Source organism: Aethalodelphis obliquidens, unplaced genomic scaffold (assembly GCF_003676395.1).
Source record: "Aethalodelphis obliquidens isolate GAN/ISIS:26980383/991018 unplaced genomic scaffold, ASM367639v1 scaffold19, whole genome shotgun sequence".
Classification (NCBI taxonomy): Eukaryota; Metazoa; Chordata; class Mammalia; order Artiodactyla; family Delphinidae; genus Aethalodelphis; species Aethalodelphis obliquidens.
Genome location: NW_020837963.1, coordinates 1,691,604 through 1,707,300, shown reverse-complemented (window position 1 = coordinate 1,707,300; position 15,697 = coordinate 1,691,604). Strand labels below are relative to the sequence as shown.

The 15,697-nt window shown below is 40.4% G+C and overlaps 1 protein-coding gene across 2 annotated transcripts in view; it reads right to left on the bottom strand.

The window, feature by feature from the left end:
• Positions 1–9,589: 9,589 nt before the first annotated feature.
• Positions 9,590–15,697, bottom strand: part of SETBP1 (SET binding protein 1) — a 375,892-nt gene continuing 369,784 nt past the window's right edge. Inside the window, exon 6 of one of the 2 annotated variants that reach the window (XM_027118403.1) lies at positions 9,590–14,975. In XM_027118403.1, the coding sequence (XP_026974204.1) occupies positions 14,350–14,975 (626 nt within the window). In that variant the 3' untranslated portion in view covers positions 9,590–14,349. The remainder of the gene's footprint in view (positions 14,976–15,697) is intronic. The other variant, XM_027118404.1, reaches the window with a different exon arrangement.

Here is a 15,697-nt window from a genome sequence, read left to right as displayed (position 1 = left end):
CTTGTTGGTCAAATCCCTGTGTCATTTAAAACAACACTAGAAAGAATAGGGATAATGGGATGGAAAGAGAAAGTTCAGATAAAAGTGGGAAAGGAAACAGTGTCAGGAAATCTTAGAAAACAAATCAACATTTTTAACACTGCAAGGAAAAGGAAGATGGAGGGCTGCAAAATTAGAAGGACTATCTACAGTCCTGCTTCTCTTTTTTTTTTTTTCCGGTACACGGGCCTCTCACTGTTGTGGCCTCTCCCGTTGCAGAGCACAGGCTCCGGACGCGCAGGCTCAGTGGCCATGGCTCACGGGCCCAGCCGCTCCGCGGCATGTGGGATCTTCCCAGACTGGGGCACGAACCCATGTTCCCTGCATTGGCAGGTGGACTCTCAACCACTGCACCACCAGGGAAGCCCCTGCTTCTTTTTAAAAGTTCAGGAAAACCAATTTCAAGTAAAAATTAGAAACAGAAAAGTATCAACTTTCAAATTTCTCTTATAAAATTTTTTAAGATAAAAAGAGAACTGAAGCAGAATAAAAATATACCAGTAAAACATGTCCACAAAACTAATAAAATTGCTAACCTGCTGTTTTGAAATGAGCTAAAAGATCTGAAGAAAATGCTAAAAGACATGAAAGAGGAGCATAAATTAGAATTTGGAAACCTCACATAGGAAGTGACAGAACTCAGAAAAAATTTAATAGAAATGAAAATATAATGTCAAAAATGAAGATGAGGGCTTCCCTGGTGGCACAGTGGTTGAGAGTCTGCCTGCCGATGCAGGGGACACGGGTTCGTGCCCCGGTCCGGGAGGATCCCACATGCCGTGGAGCGGCTGGGCCCGTGAGACATGGCCGCTGAGCCTGCGTGTCCCGAGCCTGTGCTCCACAACGGGAGAGGCCACAACAGTGAGAGGCCCGCATACCTCAAAAACAAACAAACAAACAAAACAAACAAAAGAGTGAATAAACACAACAGTAAATACTTGAAGAGAACTAGAAGGTTGAATGGAAGAAAAATAATTTAAAAATCCAAAAGGAGTAAAATAAAAAGATAAAGAGGATTCATGACATAGTGACTAAAATTGAAGCTACAAAAGAAGATCCCGAACATAATAGGTGTCCCTAAAGAAGAAAACCAAAGCAAGGAAACAGAATAAACACTAAAAAATATGATTCAGAAAATCTTCCCTTAAAAAAAATTTAAATCACATATTTAAAGAAACTATTGACCGGGGCTTCCCTGGTGGTGCAGTGGTTGAGAGTCCGCCTGCCAATGCAGGGGACGTGGGTTCGTGCCCCGGTCCGGAAGGATCCCACAAGCCGCGGAGCGGCCGGGCCCGTGGGCCATGGCCGCTAAGCCTGCACATCCGGAGCCTGTGCTCCGCAACGGGAGAGGCCACAACAGCGAGAGGCCCGCGTACTGCAAAAAAAAAAAAAAAAAAAAAAGGAAAATTGACCAACACTAAAGTATATTATATTCTAGTAAAGTGATTGGATTTTAAAAGAAAAAACCACATTACTTGAGTATCTAGACAAAAGGAACAAGTGACTTACAAGGAAAAAAACATTAGATCATAATTAGGTTTTTCAAAAGCAGTATTTCATGCCAGATGAGAAAGGAGAGACTTACTTACCAAAGAAAGAAGGTATGAGCCAAGGATTTTATATCCAGCAAATGAACTTTTAAGTATAAAGGGCACCAACTCTTATGTACATGGAGAGCTCAGGAAATTGTATTCCCATGAGGCTTTTCTTAGGAATTTACTTGATGGTGAGCTAGACATCAAAATGACTAGAGAGACATTGACATGTCTGGTGGTGAGCACTAAACAGTCAGTTACTTGTAAAGCTAAGATTGAATGTATGCTGAGGGAACAAGTACATATATTCTTTATGTTCTGACAATATAGGCATATAGACCAATTGTAAAAAATGGGAGGAGGAAAGCATATGCTGCTTTTACTCATCTTTTCAGAAATCATACTGATGGTATTTATTACGGATGTTTCACTAATACTGTTGTATATATGTGGAGTAAAAAAGAAAGAGTAATTACTGTTTTTCTATATCTTTTACCCTTACGTCCCTAAGTTTCTTGAGATGAAAGTGAGGAGATATAGATATAAGTTTTAGTAAAAAAAAACTCTTACAATCCAAATTCAGGAAGTTGAAATAAATTTGACTTAGAAGTATCAGTATGAACACACACACACATACACACACACACACACACACACACACACAAGCCAAGTTTGTACTGATATTTGTAATTCAAATTTATTTCAGATTCTATCTATCATCTATCTGTCTATCTATCTATCTATGTATCATCTATCTATCTATCTATCCATCAATCTATATATCTATCTAATCTATCTATCCCTAGTGCCCAGATTGTGGTCTTGGAATGTCATCTCTCACTTAAAAAAATAAAACAAGAATTCTTAGAGAAATGGCTCATTTTGTTTTGTCTGAAACAAAAAAGAAAAATTATGAGATGAGCTTAGAACATCTTATCACACCATATAGCCAAGTTACCAAAGTGTACTATGTTATATAAAACCACTGGGATTGTATAAAAAAGTTTCAGGAACCAACTTGAAGAAACTCCAGCTGGCCACAGATGGGCCAATTTGAGCTTCAATAATGACAATAATTGCAGCGGGCTAAAACCTATCAAATATGTTTGTCCATGAGTTCAAAATACTATTAAAAAAACCACTTGGTCACTTTTAGAGGGTGATAGGAAAATAAAAGGAAGAATCAAATATTTATCCTGTTTTTCTTATATCATCTGTGCCATGAGGTATCCAAAGAGAAGACAAGGGAAAGCACCTCTGTATGAAAGCATGCCAAACTAATCAGTGAAGGTAATGACAAGATTAAAACATCACTACTTTTCGGTCCCTAATACATGAATAGATTTCTGCATTAAGCATCAATAGCTGTTAACAAAACAAAGAGACAATCAGATATTATGTGCCTCTTGATGAATGGCTACAAGTCTACCTACAACCTGAATCCAGCTATCTTTGGATCCTGTTCTGAATCTAGCTGCCAATTTTCAGAGAAGCCTGAGGACAGAGGAACATGTTGAACTGCACCATGGGTATGCATCCAGCAGCATCCACACTGGGGGCAGCTCTGCATGTCAAATAGCTCAGATTCTTCAAAAGGTACATGTAAAGAAAAAGTAAGGAATGGAAGGGACACATGTGGACTCAAAGAGTCCTAAAAGCATATCAAGGTTTTTTAACTCTACATACTTCAGTGATAAAACCATAAAGAAGTGCACGGAAGTAATTACCATAAAAGTCAGGAGACATCTGGAGGAGGGCTTGGCTGTGTTGGGATGAAGAACACTAGGGGCACTTCTGGGGTAGCTTGATGGGTTCTATTTTTTGACTGGGTGGTGATTATTGAGGATTGACCTTACAGTAATTCGTGAAACCATATTTTGTGTGGTTTCTGTATCAGTGATCTATTTTTACAATGTAAGTTTTTAAAAATGAAATGAAATATCCCCAGATACCCAGAGAGCCCTTAGGGGCCTCACAGTTATTGCTAAGCATACACATTTCCTTGGTCACCACAAACACAGGAGTGTATAACCTACACCCTCCTAAGCCAAAGCCTTTGGCTCTGGCAGAAAGGAAAGCAGAACCTCTTTCCCTAGCTGTGTGTGTCCATCACCACCCACCCTAGCTGGAATCAAGATGTGTCTGTGGCTAGATACGTGTGGGAGGGTGGGAGTGGGTGACGGAGGGAGCAATGGAATAGACATCTTGCTGCAATGGGGAAGCTCATTTAGTTAAGAGAAATATATTTCAGTGTTTTGAGTCAAGATAAGAGCAAACTATTAGGCACAGTCTCATTAGGATTGTCACAGATATTGGAGGGAAATAAATAATACATCTATTTTGGGGTGCAGTGATGACATTTACAAGGTGCCAGCAGCCCCCACACATTCTCATCCGTGAAACTTCCAAGGCTCTCCTCAGCATCCACATGACCACGTCACTTCCTTTGATGTCATTTGTTTTCTGATGTTCTTCTTTACTTTCTCTCATCCCTCCAAGGTAAAGAGCTTTTTCTGGGCTCCCAAGTCATTATCCTTCCTTCCCTGCAAGCTCTTAGGACATGAGCGTGTTGGACATGGGGAGCTTTGAGCAGTAGTGAGAGAGAATGTGGCAGAACAGGGAAACAATCAGACTGGGAGTCAGGCCTTGGGCTCTAGGCTGGGCTCCACCGTTAACTGGTAAGCCACCTGAGTATGGACGATTCATTTCATCTCCCTGAGCTCAGTTTTATCAGTTGTAAATTGGGGGACTTGAGCTATAAACTTTCTAATGTTCCCTCCAAAATAACAGTTGAAAGACTCTTTGGCATCAAGAAAAGAAAACAAATTACCAAGTGTGACATCACCAAGATTATCATCCATTAAAAAAAGTACTTGACTAAGAGTTAGCATGTATGTACTGAGTTCTAATTCCAGTCATGCCCTTAATAACTGTGTATTTTAAAAAGTCCTTTATCTTGTTGATCCTGTTTCCTCATGCTAAGATCCGAATAACAGCCATGTTTCAGGATGTTTTAAGACTTTAAATGCAAATGAGAAGACAAATTACAGACTAGGAAAAATATTTGCAACTCACATCCCCAATAAAAACCTTATATCTAGAATATATAAGAAAAAGTATCAAAACTCAGCATTAAAAAATCTAATTAGAAAATAGGCAAAATACATGCATAGACATTCCACTAAAGAGGATGTCCAAATAAATGCATGAAAAGATGGTTAACATTATTAGCCATTACAGAAATGCAAGCTTAAACCACGAGTTATCACTACAAACCTATCGGAATGGCTAAAATGAAAGGTTGTGATAACATCAAATGCTGGTGAGGATGCAAAGAAATTGGATCATTCACACATTGTTAGTAGAAATGTAAAATGGTATAACCACTCTGAAAAATAGTGTGGCAGTTCCCTTCAAAACTAAAAATGGATTTACCATATAACCCAGTAATTGGTGATTTGGGCAATTTTCCCAGAGAAATTAAAATTTATTTTCACATAGGTTCTTGTGTATGAATGTCCATAGTAACTTTGTTACTACAAAACAAAACAAAACAACACACAATGTTGGGGGTATGTCAAAGGAATACAGGAGCCAATGGAAAGAACTTCCAATGGCCATAGCTATAATAATTTGCTCAACAAAATAAAATATATAAATATAACATTATTAATATAATGATAATATAGTAAATATAATTGCATAATTTCATTTATGTAACATTCTTCAAATAAAAAAAAAATTTTGTAGAGGTGGAGCACACCTTATTGGTTGCCAGGGATTAGGGATGATGAGGGAGAAGGGAGGTTAGCAAGAGAGAGATGTTTGTGGTGGTGGAACAACTGAGTATCTTGATTGTGGTGGTGGTTATGTAGGGCTATTCAGGTGACAAAATTGCATAGATCTGTGCACACACACTCATGCACACAAATAAGTTCATGGTAAAATCTGAATAAGCTCTATGAATTGTACCAAGGTCAATTTCTTGGTTTTGATATTGTACTACGGGTGTATGGGATATTGACATGGGGTGCAGAGAGGGAGTTGGGAGAGGATTGCACTGGACTTTCTTGTCTATTCCTCAGCATCCTCCTATGAATCTATAATTATGTCACAATAAAAGTTCCAAAAGTCTTTGGAAAATTGTAGACCCATCAGATGTATATTAGCTTAGCAAATTATATTCATGGGGATGTGACACTGAAACTAGCTGATGCTTTCATACAAGGCTGTTGTCTGGTATGTTAGTCAGGGTTCTCCAGAGACACAGAACCAATAGGAGATATCTATTGTCTACCTATCTATCATCTCTCTCTCTCTCTCTCCCTCTCTCTCTCTATCATTTATTAGGAGGAATTGACAATGTAGGCTGAGAAGTCCCATAATCTGCCCTCTGCAAGCTGGAGACCCAGAAAAGCCAGTGGTATAATTCATTCCCAGTCTGAGACCTGAGAACCAGCATAGCCAATGGTGTAAATCCCAGTCCAAGGGCAGAAGAAAATGAGATGAACTGTTCCAGCTCAATAGTGAGGCAGGCAAAACAAGGGACAGTTTTCTCCCTTCTCCTCTTGTTCTATTCAGGCCCTCAATTTACTGAATGGTGCCCATCCACATTGGATTGGGCAGTCTTCTTTACTGACTCCACGTATTCAAACATTAATCTCATTTAGAAACACCCTCACAGACTTACCCAGAAATAATGTTTAATCTGGGCACACCATGGCCAGTCAAGCTGACACATAAAATTAACCATCACATCTGGTTTCACTGTTTCCTTCCAATTGTTTAGTTTAGGAATGGATTTGGGATATTCTGGGGTATATGGTTTTACTGACTAAAATAAGAGAAGTCTTGGGAGACTGGCCTTGGAGGCTTCAGGGGCAAGGGCAGCATGGATTATCTGAGTGAGAAGAGGGAGGCAGAGATTATCTCTACCTTTCATAGTTGCACAGTATATTTTGAAATTTTTCTTTTTTAGGTTTTATTCTCACAAAACCACTTTTGTGAGAATGAGAAAAAGATGTCTATATGGGGCAGATGCCACCCCAAGTGTGCACAGCTTGACAAGGAATGAACGTGCAGGCTAGATTTCAGCTCCCACTTCTTTCTCAGCCAGGTCACCTTATGCAGGGAAAAACCTGTACAACCTTACATGGCAGTCCTGGCTGAGGATTATACTGTGTCACATGTGAAGTTATTAAGAAGAGTTACCAGATGAGTGATTTGAGACATGTTCGTGGGTGTGGCCATGAGACTTCCTTGAGGAAGTAAGGTTTGATTTGATCTTAAAAAGATGGGTAGAATTTGGATAGGCAGAGAGTGGAAGGAGGAAATTCATGGTCTAGATTTGCTTGAAAAAAGCTCAATGAGGACTTGCCTTGCTCATCCTTACAGTTTTGGTACTTGGCAATGTGCAGATAGGAAAGAAAAGATGTAAGGAAGGAAAGAAGGAAGGAAGGAAGGAAGAAAGGAAGGAAAGAAGAATGGAAGAAAGAAAAGAAAAGCTTGATTATATGTCTTCATGATTCTATTTTTTTTCCATTAATTTCCTCCATACCTTCACTTCCTCATATTAGGATAGGATAGATTATGCTGAGGATAGACAGCCACAAAATGTCATTGGCTCTACACAACAGATGAAGTTGGGAACTAAAGGTAGGGCTTGATTGGAAGGTACAAAAATGACAGAATTGGAGACAGACTTGGAAGGCACTGCAGGTATCATTAAGAGTTTACCTTCCCATTTTAGAGTAAGCAAGTGAGACTCAAAGTAGTTCTGTTCCTGGGTATAGAATTTTTTAGTGACCAAGTAGAAATACATTCCAGATCTCTTGACTTTTATTCCAGTGCTTTATCCACTGAAAAGAGGAGAATTAAGGTAAAATATCAAGCTTAGTAATGACAGAATATGTGAGGTTTCTAACTTTTGAGATTTTAATGTTTCTCATTTGTTACTTCCTAATTTTAGCATATATGAATGTGACTAACATTTTGGCACCAGTTTTTCCTTTAATGAATCCTGGAAACAAAAACTCCCATGACTTTCTTGCCACAGCTTTTATAAGAATTAAAAACCTGGATTTTGGCTTTTCCAATAAAAGTGAATTAGTAATAACGGACAATGGAAATGCACACCACTGTTGCCACCTTCCTAATCCCTTTCACACCCATTCATTATCTCATCTGACCTATAAGGAGCCTTTTAGGACTTGGGCAAATCCTTTAGCTTTTCACATCCGATTGTCATCACTCCCTGTCTCATGTGTAACAGGTTAAAATTTTTGAAGTATTACCACTTTTCTACTAGTCTCCTTCCCCCAATTCAGGCAGCTAGGCTGGTTTGTGCTCATCCCCTCAGGGCATGTAGCTGACAGCAAAAAAGCAGAGGTGAGAAAAATTTAAAAAAACTTTTTTTCTGGCTTTTCAGTTTCAAATGACTAGAAACTAGGGAAATAGAAAAGACAGGAACACAAAGAGACAGTCTGGAAGAAGCTGGAGCTAGGCTTTCTGAAAGTCCCCTCTTTCCTTCCCCTCCAGGTTAGAAAAGAATTCCTAGGTCTGGAACTAAGGTTCGACTATGCTGGTAGAACTTAAAATTAATAAACTGACCTTCAAAGAACTTAAGTTTTAACATTCCTTTCACCCATCTATTTGTAGACCAAGATTTGTACCAGCTTCATGTATGAACATATTTGACTGTCTTGACAATCTCTGTCAGCACATCACTACTCTGTGGACTGATGAAAAACCCTAAAAGTTGAGCCAGTCAATTTCATGGCAACAGCTTTGTCCCTACATGAGAAGCTGGTGGGAGGAGATTAGGGACATTCCTGGAAGTCCTTGCTGATTTCAGAAATACCAACAGTCTAATGAAAGAAAAAAGACTATATAATGCTTTAAATTTTCCTGGTTCAGTGCGAGATAGTTGGCAGAGGAGAGGGAAAAGAGGGGAAATTCTACTTTGATAGTTTGCTGACTAAATTCTCTGAGTCTCAGGAGACTACCTAAAGCATTAGGACTCCAACCATCCCGGAGGCTGCCCTCATAATCTACTCTTGAAGACCTATTCATTCCACTAGATTTCAGTTATTCCACTGTGCTTGCTGCAAATACCAAAAGTCATACTAAATGTCACGGTGGGTCAGGTTGATGGTTAGGGACGCAGAGCTGCTTATAACATTTCCTACTTACCTTGCTGGCTTTTTAAAGCGGTGCATCGGAAGATAAAGCAAGAACCAAAAAATATGTAAATGTATGTATGTTTACAAGTTCTCAAAGTAGAATGTGCAACTTACACTTTTAAAAGGAGTTTTAAAACCTATTTCTGAATGTAAACTAAAAATTAGAACAGAAAGAGTAGGAAGAGAAGAAAGTGCCACCTCAAGGGCTCCACCCTTCTTCTGATGCCCCATCACTCTTCTACCAATTGCCATATTCTGCTTAGAACTATAGTTCATCTTCCACATGCAGACCTTGTAAGTTCCTTCAGAGCAAGGATTGTGTATTCCTGGATGCTGCCCTTAGGGTCTTTCTCAGACCTGCAGGCTTTGGATAGATCAGTAACTGCCTGTGGTTGATTAAATAGCCTTTCCTAACACTCCAGTCAAATTTTAAGGCCAGCCAGAGATCCATCCTTCAGCTATCTAACACCATGGGATATTTAGTAAGAAGGCCTTAACCCCCAACAATACTGTTCTTCTAAAATTTTAGGATAGGATGGGTCTCCAACATCTTACACTACATTTGGATTGCTTTCAGCAGAGTTCTGACTGGTTCTTTGAATCAGTCTTGGCTTTATGTCCAGGTATAATATATTCTGAACAGTAACCCTGTAAATCAGACTCAAATCTTGCCCACAATGTACTTCCCAGAATCATACAAAAGGCAGAAATTTGGTAAGAATTTTCTCAATGATTCTATATCCAGTTGGTGTGAGCAAAGACCCCCAAATGCTGTTAAACTCCTTAGTGATGTGAACCAGATGGAAAATAAAACAAAAGAATTCACAACTCATGTTAGACTGAATTGAATGTCTTTAATTTCACACAATGAATAACATATGAATAGGATTAACTTTTTTTTTTAATAGTTAAGTGCTCTATACTGTGCTAACCTGATCTGGTAGCGAAAAAGACTGAGCTTTCTTTTAGAAAAAATGTTTAAAACCCAACATCTAAGACCATGGAGGAGCATGACAGTAAAGCATGCCAGATGTATCTACGCCTCAAATAACAGCAAGTCCATGTTCATTTTAAATGTACAAAAATGCTTTATGAATAAAAACTGTTACAAAAAGAACATTTCAAACAATGTACAATTTTTCTTGCCTCTATATTCAATAAAATACAAATACATTTTTTGTTCTAAAATATGTTTACATACAATCAAAGTAGAACATGCAAATTACACTTTAAAAAAGGCTTTTAAAAACCACTTATGAATACAAACTAAAAATTAGCCAGCACGACTTGTAAGACAATCTTGTGCCCCATTTTTTTCTTTTGAAATATATATATACATATTTAACACATCATGTGCATTTATTATTTAAGAAATAGATTTTTTTTAAAAAAGGAAGAAAAAGAAAGACACCAACCTAAGCTGGAACTGCCCTTCTGTGTTGACCAGTGGCAGCTCTTTTCAATTTTCCCCCCTTTAGTGTTTATTATACCTGGGCAAGTGGGCAAGAGATATCCAGGAAGTTTCTTCCTTGGTTGATATGTGCTTCTAAGACTGTTCCCCAAGTGACTGAGTCCAAGAAGGGAGGCAGACTCATCAGTAGGGCAAACTCTCCAAGAAACAAGAGGCAGGGGGAGCCTGGTATTGTGGAAAGAAACTTTAAAAAACTCCAAGAAAATGCTACGGTATATTACAGTTCGAGTTTCTAGGCACTGTGATGACATTATCTGTAAGCTCTGGCATTTGGACCATTGTGATACTATAGGGTAGTGTTGAGAATAATGTCTATATTTATCTACTTTTACATAATGTGAAGGACTGAAAATCCTGCAATGTAACACTTAAATGGCTTTTGAGGCATTTCAGATTCTGCCACCCACCCCACCCCCCTCCATGCTACAGTTGGCATTTAAAGGCTTTGGAAATATATGTATAGATTTTAGACAGTTCCCAGGTAAATCTTCCTAGTGGTAGGGAAAAAATATTCTCCAAAAGCTCATTATCTGAATATTGTCGGGTAATAAGCTGTAGGAGTGGGATTTTCTACTTAAGTCCTAAAACCAAATCCTTTATGATCTCCATGTAGTACATCACCTTATACTATAATTCTGTCACCACTTGCTTATCATATTTATAGACCCAGCAATGCCCAGAACACAAACTCCGACTGCCGTCGGCCGTGACCTCCCACTCCGGACAGCAGCCAAGTTAACAGGCTAACCCTGTCGGCCCTCAGTCACCTAGTCGGGGCTGTCAGTGGCTGTTGAGTCCCAGGCCTGCCAGGTCACCAGCCAGCCCAGACACGCCCTCCTTTCCTTCGCCCCGTCTTCCTCGGGCTGTAGCCGGAGCAGTGCTGTTAGAGGAAGTTAAACTCTGTTCCTCTCGTTTGAGATGAGGGGCTGAAAAGCAAGTGGCTCCCCAGCCACTTAGGAAGGTGGATCAGAGACCCATCATCACCTTCAAGGTGGTTTTTATACAGATTTCATTCTTTGCTCACCCCTAATCAGATTCCCTATAAGTGGGTTCATGCCTGTTTGCTGAAGGCAAGTATTCCAGGAAACAGAAAAGAAAACGAAGGAATTTCTCTTATTATGAAATACTTTTGGATCTGTTTATGGAGCCTCATGCATCCCAAATGACATTTTCTCTAAATAAATATGCAGCCACAGAAGGCAGTGTTGGGTGGCTACAGACCTCCACAACGTGGATCAGGAGAGCTGGGCTCTCATCCTTGTTCTGCAACCAACCAGATGTGAAACGAGACTGGCCCAATGTTGAGTCTGGACAGGAGAGGAGAGGCTAATGCAAAGTGGGTAGTTAGAAAATGAGGAAATGGTCATACTAATAAGATGGGTTAGGTTAATGGAAAGCAAAAGAAAAAATAAAAGTAATGTGATACTGAGGGAGGAGCTTGATGGAAAAGAGGGGAAGCCCTGCAGGTGACTGGACTTGCTTCCACCTCCAAACAGCGGGTTAGCCTATCTCAGTTTTGCTCCTCTGCAGTTTTTCAATCTATCCTTAGGATCATAAATGTAGAGGATTTGCATTTGACTCACATGACAACTGCAGAACTGAATTTACATATAAGGTGCGAGTCTGCTGTATCTCTCCTGGAATACCTTTCGTTGGTTTGAAAATTCTAATGTACCCTAATTTGAAATTTCTCACCTACTAGAGGTTAATGCCAATTAAGCTTTAGGTCCTTCCTTAAGAAGCTTAGAGAGTGCCAGCTTATTCCCCTCTGCAGGAAGACTTAGTCTGCTCACAGATTTGGTTGGGGAAAGAGTACAACACTGGAAGGAAGAGAGGCAAAAGAAAGAATGAAATCAATTATTTTCAAAATCCAAAAAGGAGAAACCACTTTATGGCCTAATTGAAATGAAAATGGTTGCTCTTTCATAGCAATGGTGGGGTGAGCAAGGCTAATTTAAACCTTCCTCTTGAGTGACTTTGGAACCACTCAGACATGGCTTGGGAATGACAAATTGAAAGTGGTTGGTTTGATTTTGCTGTTCAACCTGTATGAAATGCCAAAGGTCAACCTAGGTCACAAACTGAGTATCTATGATATAAGCTTTGAAGAAAAGGAGAATGCACTCCTTTAAACTTACATATTGCTGGGATTAAATGCAACTGACCTAGTGGCAGCACATGATGTGAAGTCTGTGGTGACAGTGCAGAACAGGATGACTCTGTGGGTGATTTCAACCAACTGGTGGTGCCATGACAGAGCACTGATGTTCGCAAGCATATTAACCTGGGATTTTAAAGTTTACTCCCATAGATAACCCATCCCTTATTCTCCTATGTTCCCAACAAAAATCCTTCTTTCGCTAAGGAAATAATGTTGTGTTCTGAAGTAATAATATGATTTCCTGCCGTTTGCAATTTCCTGTAAAGAAACTTAATTTGGAGGTAAACCAGATATTCTAATTCCCATTAGAAAATTTAATTCTGTCTCTCAGTGTCTCTTTTTATAATCTATCATACCAGGTATTTGATGTCTTAGGAAAGGTAAGGGGAGGAGTGAGGGAGGAAATTGAAAATACTTTGAAATTTCCACATCTGACTTTTAGAAAACATCTATGGCAATGGAATAACTTCATATTCATTCTGAGTTTCTTAACATGTTTTACTTGGGCTGTGGAGGTGGATAATAGAGATGGAATATCTGTCCACACTAAACCAATGGCTAGAGTACAACTTGGATGAGAAATGTAGTCGAAACTGACCATTTAAAAGACGATTTGTCACACACAGTTTGCATCCATGCAGACTGATAGATTTATAATTACATTATGTACAAAATGTTTCAGTTTATTAAGGCAACCACAACTTGGATACTTTGTCCAAGGTGGTGTGATACTATTGGAGTGGTGACACCCTTTGAGCATTTTCTTTTTTTTTTTCCCAGATAAGAACACTTACTCCCATTTGCTTTTATGAAAAGAGACAATGTACTTCTATTGTCTTTTTGTTCCCTTTTTTCAATGACCTTTGATAGTTATTTGTATAAAAAAAAAATCCACATACCAAGGCATTGCTAGACACTTGTCTTTCTGGTGGGTCTGGGGTTTCAATTTTTGGTGATTTGTCAGCTATCCCATTTTCTATGGTGCATTAAAACCATTTTATTCTGCCTATTCTTTGCTGATATGTTTTAAGTATAAAAATAACCTGGTTGACACCTGGGTCAATGTATCTTCGGATGCTCTAAATCACTTATTTTTAAAAGGCTCTATTGATACTAAGTATTTGTTTCACAATGACTGAAATTCAAAGCCAAGTTCCTTGGGACAGCATGCCAAGGGTGAACATTACAACACAGGTAAGGTTTGCATTATTTAGGTGTGTACCAAGTTAAAGAAGGCAGCAAATAAGTTAATGAAAAGGCATATGGGAGTACAATGGGCAAAGAAAAAGTAGGAACAGATGATTCTAAAAATCATTATATGTGTGATAGAGGAGACACACAGAAGAATTATGAATGCATGTCTAAGGTTGCCTATCACTACAATTCCACCCTCTGATGACGAGTCCATCTGAGAAACTGTATTGTTAACGTAAAGATTCAGGTCACCTGAAGATGATGTTGGTGCCCCAAAGCCTAGCCGAGCTTGAAAAACCAAAAGAAATAAAAACCAATTAAATGGAAGTGGCTTACAACAAAGCCAGCTGAGAAATTTGCGGCTTTTCTACCCTTGGAATGTTTCCTAATTGAGGGTGTTCCCCTTTCAATTTTCCTGGCCAGCAAATGCAACGGAATCAAGGGCGCACCTTGGATGCGGGAGGTCTGGCGGCTGTCGGAGAGCACCACCGTCTTTCTCCTCCTTGATGGGTCTTGTGCTGCCTGTCAAGGCTCTAGCCATACTGAAGTGCCCCTTGGCTGGGAACTGCTGTAAAGCACAGACACACTTCTTTTGAAGACGTTCCCCTGCTTTGCTTTCCCAAGAGCTCCTGAAGGCTCAACCCCGTCATCTGGCCCGAGTCTGCCTGCCCAGCTTCGGGAGAGAAGGGCATTCGGACCCAGCCCCGGCTCACTGCACTTCCAATGCGTCAGTCTCCCCAGCCCCAGGTTCTGACGCCCAGGCCCACCCTAGGGAAGGACATCGCTCTCACTCCCTCGCGACTTCCTCTGCCTTTTAGCCTTCACCTCCTCTTCCTGGGGAAGGGGCTGCTGCGGGGGCGGCTGCTGCGTGGGCTGGGCCGCAGGCTGAGGTTTGTGTTTCCTCTTCCCGCCTCCTCTGGGGGTCTTGGGCAGAGGGGGCGGCGGGGGTGGCGGCGGCGGCGGCGGCGGCGGTGGGAGGGGCGGGGGCGGTGGCGGGGGCAGGGGAGGAGCCTCCCGGGCCATGTGGATGACCGCCTCGATGGTGGCCATGATGGTGTCTTGGCTGGCGGCCGGCTCCAAGACAAGCGGGCTCAGGCTCGGCTTCTGACCCCTTTTGCTGGGAAGGTCGATGCATTTTTCCAGCACCGGCATTTGGTCTCTGGAGTCCTCATCGAACTGCGTGGGCTGCTTCCGGGGACGCCCTCTCCTCTTCTTGACGAAGTTGTTGCCTGTCTTTGATTGTCTCTGCAGCCGCTTGGCCTTCAGGATCTTGTTCACATGGTCCAGGTTCTTCTTGGTGGACAGAATCTTGGTGTAGTTGCACATCTTCCGCACCTCGCACTGGATGGCTTCGATCTCCCGCCGCTTGAATCGCTTCTTCAGCGAGGAGCTGGCTGCGGGAAGGGAAGAGAGAAGAAACTGATTACAGGATGCCAGACTGCCTTAAACCTAGTCTTTTCAGTGACAGCTGGCATTATATTTGGCTATGAAGATTATGGAAAATTAATGCTATAACTATGACGCAGTACCCACTATTTCTTTTTCCTTTATTAAAATTAAAAGTAATAAAAATAAACATGGGTTGAATATTATGTGTACAAAGCATTTCATTATTTCAGTCTCTACAACAATCCCATGAAATACACTTGTTCCCATTTTTAAGTTTGGAAACTGAGGCTCACACAATGTAGGAAGATCTACCATGGAAATCAATGTCAGAATCACAATATAAATTCTCCCATTACTTTCTCCTATCATAACTTTTATTTTTTATTCAGCCCTTTGACATTTGATCTAATTCAATTTAGCATTAGGCTATACTTCATCTTTTTGTAAAAGATGCTGAATGGAAAAAATGACAAGCAGCCCTCTGGATCAAGCAATCTGGATCATTCATTTGTACCGTCAGCATCGAAAAAGAGGTGCCTTGACCTGAACTAGAATATCTAACCGAACCTATTACATTTCTAACCCTCCTCCAATGACAGAGGGAGGATACTTTTCAGGAACACTCTATTTGGGATGATCCCATCTCTAATTTTTTCCCCAGTGGTCTGGACTTCTCAGCTTGCCTGATGATGTCCAATTGACCAAGTCTTTCTTAACTAGTTCATCT